This window comes from Dioscorea cayenensis, chromosome 16 (assembly GCF_009730915.1).
Source record: "Dioscorea cayenensis subsp. rotundata cultivar TDr96_F1 chromosome 16, TDr96_F1_v2_PseudoChromosome.rev07_lg8_w22 25.fasta, whole genome shotgun sequence".
In the NCBI taxonomy this organism is placed as follows: domain Eukaryota; kingdom Viridiplantae; phylum Streptophyta; class Magnoliopsida; order Dioscoreales; family Dioscoreaceae; genus Dioscorea; species Dioscorea cayenensis.
The window spans coordinates 14,791,338-14,796,066 of record NC_052486.1 but is presented as its reverse complement, the minus strand read 5'-3'; the positions used below and the strand labels follow the sequence as shown (position 1 = coordinate 14,796,066).

General features: G+C 31.9%; 1 protein-coding gene across 1 annotated transcript; it reads right to left on the bottom strand.

Moving 5' to 3' along the window:
- Positions 1-2,398: 2,398 nt before the first annotated feature.
- On the bottom strand, positions 2,399-4,508 carry LOC120278543 (putative germin-like protein 2-1). Its single transcript, XM_039285309.1, has 4 exons — positions 4,455-4,508; positions 3,406-3,469; positions 3,056-3,103; positions 2,399-2,937 (listed from the first exon to the last, which is right to left on the bottom strand). Exons 1-4 carry the CDS (start codon positions 4,506-4,508, stop codon positions 2,399-2,401), a joined length of 705 nt encoding a protein of 234 aa, XP_039141243.1.
- Between the last annotated feature and the right edge of the window lie 221 nt (positions 4,509-4,729).

Below are 4,729 nucleotides of genomic sequence, written 5' to 3'. Positions count from 1 at the left end.
CCACACTTCGCGAATCGTGTGTTCTCCTTGGGTTTGCGAGCCGAGCTCGGTAACTCGCCATTGATTTTTGGTCGGGGTAAAAATCAAAAACCCTAGCTCTAGAATGAAAGAAATCATGAAGAATTTGTTTGTACTTTTAAGTGATTGTTTTTTTCGGTTTTCCTTTTTTTCAAACGAAAAGCTATAGAGGCAAGCGGTACATGATCTTCTCTACAAGACCAAGGCTAAGGAAATCCAAGATTTTAGCCACTATGAGCTTCTTCTTCTTCTTCTTCTTCTTTGTTTGAAATCTTATAATCCTTGAGGTTGGAAATGGGATGAAATTGGAGTATTGGCGGTGGCTCGGGGCTTCCGTGATGAACTCCGTGAAGCGGGGTGGAGAGTTGGGAGGTCACCAGTTCACCGTCGTTTATTCATCGCAGGTGATGGCACTATAAAAGGTAATTGTTTTACTTGCATTTGGGTTTTGTTTTGCAAATCTTGATTGTGGTGTTGAGGATGGCTATATTATGCATACAATTAGTATAGTAAGAAATGCCGAAGTAATTGAAATACAGAGAACCTGCGGTGCATGGAAATTTAAACATATTTGTGTGTGTATATACTATTAGATGATTAATGTATTATACAAAAAAGCATCTAATATGATTTAACACTTATTAAGGGTTCATATTCTTGAAAGAATATGCACCACCCTTAATTTTAAACATTAAAAACTATATATATACCAATATGAATTACTATTAAACAATACCAATATGATTTAATACTTATCCAAAGTCAAAAGAAGGAAAGGACTCAAAAGATTCAATTTTTTTTTTATTTTTTTTTCTAGAAGTGTATTTTTTTTTAACCAAAGAGAGGATGAAAATACTAGACGTATCATAGTAATACAAGAACACTTTGTTGAGTGTATGGGAGGTTCTATTCAATCTTATCATCATGCATGCTACATGCATGTATGTATATAATTAATTAATTTATAAAGATGCTTATTCGAACACATTCATATATAAATCTTTTAATCATAAACTTGCATCCAATTCCATGAAAGCCATGAATTCAATAATATTATGCATTTCACTTATCCACGCAAGTAACTAATCTATTCAAACCACTACTTTTCTATTCCATATAATTGGCATGTGACCATGGAACATATTTATGTCTATTATTGACAAGCATATGAGAAGTGGTGAGATTGACACTGTCTTGTAACAACATCTCTTCAAATTTTACATGCACTTGAGAATTATTTCACGCTTTTTTATAATGGTCAAGTATTATTTCACCTTCTTTTATATAACTAGAAGAAACTTTTGACATATTAAAAATGATCTCTTTAGGATCTATTATCTCTCATCTATTGCTTGAATTAATTGTGCCTTTGTTTTGATTCTTAATAAATTTTTATGATGAGTAATGACTTGGACTACTCCTTGTGTTTGCAGATCCTATGAAGTGCTAGATAGCTTGGAGATTTTTTGCTTGTAGGAATATACAGTGCGGGGTTTGACTGTGGAGCAGATGGGATTTTCTTTATTTACTTTCTTTTCCTAGGAATTCAAAAGTTGTGTTCTTAGGATTTAATTTGTAGTTATTTTTGTTTTTTTGGAGTTTATGATGTGAATCAGATGTGCAATATATTAATAATGCAACACTATCTGTCACACTGTCTCTTTGGACAAAAGAGATGGCTTATTTGTTATTTGCTACTATTTTTCTTTTGTTAAAGTTTGTTTTGGACATTTTATTCTAAATGCATTAATGAAATAATTTTTTGTTGAATTTATTGGATTAAAAAATTTGTCATAACAGGTATTATTTATATTAATTATGAAAATAAATGTGATATTTCTTTTAAGTATTTAGGTTTCTTGCAACGGATTACAAACATATTAAGTTGTTTCAAAATTTAATTATATATATATTTCTTTAATTTTAGCAACGGTAAGGTTTTTGTTTCTAATAAAAAACAATTTAAGACAAAATATGTACCATTGCAAATCCATTTTTAAATTTTCGAACAACAATTATTCCGTTGCAAATCCATTGTTATATTGTGAAATGGATTAGTAACGAAATATAATTTGCTGCGGAATGTAGTAACGCTTTTGAAACAGAGTAGTTTCCGTTATGATATTTAAAATTTTGAAACGGATTGTTTTCTATTACAAATCTGTTGCTAATGTCTGCAATGGACTATTATTTCGTTTGTAATAAATTAGCAACACATACTTTAGAAACAGAAAACTTTCATTTCTAATCCGTTGCTAATTCAATTTAGCAACAGATTAAAAATAGAAAATGCTGTTTGTAAATTGCAATTCTCTTGTAGTGTCTAATAAACACAACAATAAATAAATCCCATAGAAGAATGACAGCATTAGTTCACTAGCTAGAATTTAGACTGAAGATAATCAATAATCTTCTTGTCCAATTGGAAGGCCTTAGCAAGAATACCATCATTAATGGGTGGATTAGAACTAAAATTAGCATTAGGGACAAGCACCACACCCGGATCTTGACTCCCTAAGCCTGAAATGGCCACTGCTTTCTTGGCACCATAATTGAATTGGAAGTGAACAAGGCCTTTTGGGGAAGACAAACACATATCTCCTTTCTTCACAATCTTTGCGAACAACTTGAAATCGGGAGTGGAGGTGACAAAACCGATATAAAGCTTACCTTCAAGCACCGTCATGATCTCTGTGACACAGGGATGATAATGATTGACAATGAGACCATAAGGAATGCAATCAAGTCTTGCCAGTGATACTCCAAGAGTGTTCAACCCAACAAGTTGTTCTACAAACACTGGTGTCACTGCAAACCCCTGAGGGTTGGATGTGTTCCCTGGTTTATCGAGGCCATGTGCAATGAAATCATCGGGTGCAGCGTGCTTTGGATTCTTGCAAACAAAGCCAATGACAAACACTACAGCAAGGAGAACAATTCATGAATTCAAGATTAGATATACACAATGTAAAAAAGCTACATCAAGAGTTGCATGCATACATGCACATGAATGGAAAAGGATTAAATTAGTATGTACCATTAGAGTTGAGGTCTGCCACACAAAAGTCTTGGAGAGGACTAGGGTCTAAAAGGAGGTATCAGCAACAACTGGTTTTATTATGGGATAGCTCATGATGTTCATATCGATCTATTATGCGCCTCTGCATCTAGCATTGGGTAGACCTCATACAATAACTGTCCTAGTTCTACAATATCTTTTTTTTTTAAATTTCTTCTGGAACAAAAAAAAAACTTTTTAGATTATGGATCAACTACCAGAAAAAAATGCGTAATCTCAGCATTCAATGTGTATTCTTGAATAATCTCATTTGAAAATTATTCAACCATTTCATTTTACCAAGTTCAACGTTAGCCAGATTAGTCAACATTTAGCAAGTGAATAAGAGAAAGAGAGAGCTAAGAGTGCAAAAAGAAGGACATGGGAAGCTATCTTAATTAATTATCAATGGAGCTTGTGTGGTATGAAGTTCATGAGAGGAAGGGCTATTTAAAGGGAGTGAAGTATGATATATGAGATGATGAAATGATCTATAAGGATTGGTATTTTACTTATTTGCCTCCATTGATCTCTTCTTTCTATCAATTTCAAATGATAATTTATTATTTATTATTATATTGTGTCTAAAATTAAGATGATAAAAAGAAGAAGGTAACTCAAAAGACTAATTCCAAGCTAATTAACAAGAAGGTTAGGTATATTATATTGGTCAAAGTTCATTAGTTTCTCTGTTTAATTAATATTTTTTGTGTGGTTGGTTAGCTAATTAATTGGTGCAGTTTCCCATGATTAACGAATTATATAATCTCCTTTTTTAAAAAATAAATTATATAATCTTTGTCTTAATTAATTACTCCCACCATTCCAAAATACATGTTGTTTTAAAAAAAAAATTTATTCCAAAATAGTTGTCGTTTTGCAATATCAAGGCAATATTTCTTCTTGTTTTTTTCCTGAATTTTATCTATCTTCAATTTCCTAAGTTATATAAATGAAGAGAGTAATATTTATAGTCCTAAGAAAAATACATGGTTTTCAAGAGAGGCATAGTTTAGTAATTTGGTTAATTTTTATGTGAAATTTTAGATAATTTAATGCTATTTTTAATTTTTGTGCAACATCTTTAAACGACATGTATTTAAGAATGGAGGGAGTATTGACATGGGTTAGACACAATTGCTTACTTTAATTTTGACCTTCCACTTCTGCATTTGTTTTAATGCTCACAAAACCAAATCTGCATCAATTAATGTTAGATTTTTGAACTTATTTTTCAGCTCTTTTTAATTTGTTTCAATGAGAGAAAACTGTTGGGCTTCAATCAGTAGAATGTCACCTGCATATAAAGAAAAATGGAACAACAGCAAGGCCAAATTTCGAATTTGTTTAAACTTGGCAGGAATTAACTAATACAAACAGTAACAGCATCAATTTGGAAGTGAGAATGAGAAATATCAAAGCAAACATTCATAGCTATGAACACCCAATCTTAAGTTGGAAAGCCCCATCGAATCGAGGGTAAAAACCACAAAAACTTCAAGCCCATCAAGAGAAGCACCACTAGATAATAGGGTGTACAAAATCCTCTCCAAAGATAGTACAAAAATAGAGTACTAATTAGGAGTATAAACACATCAACAATATAAGATATGTAAGAACAAAAGGAAGAGAAATCACCGATGTTGATCTGTA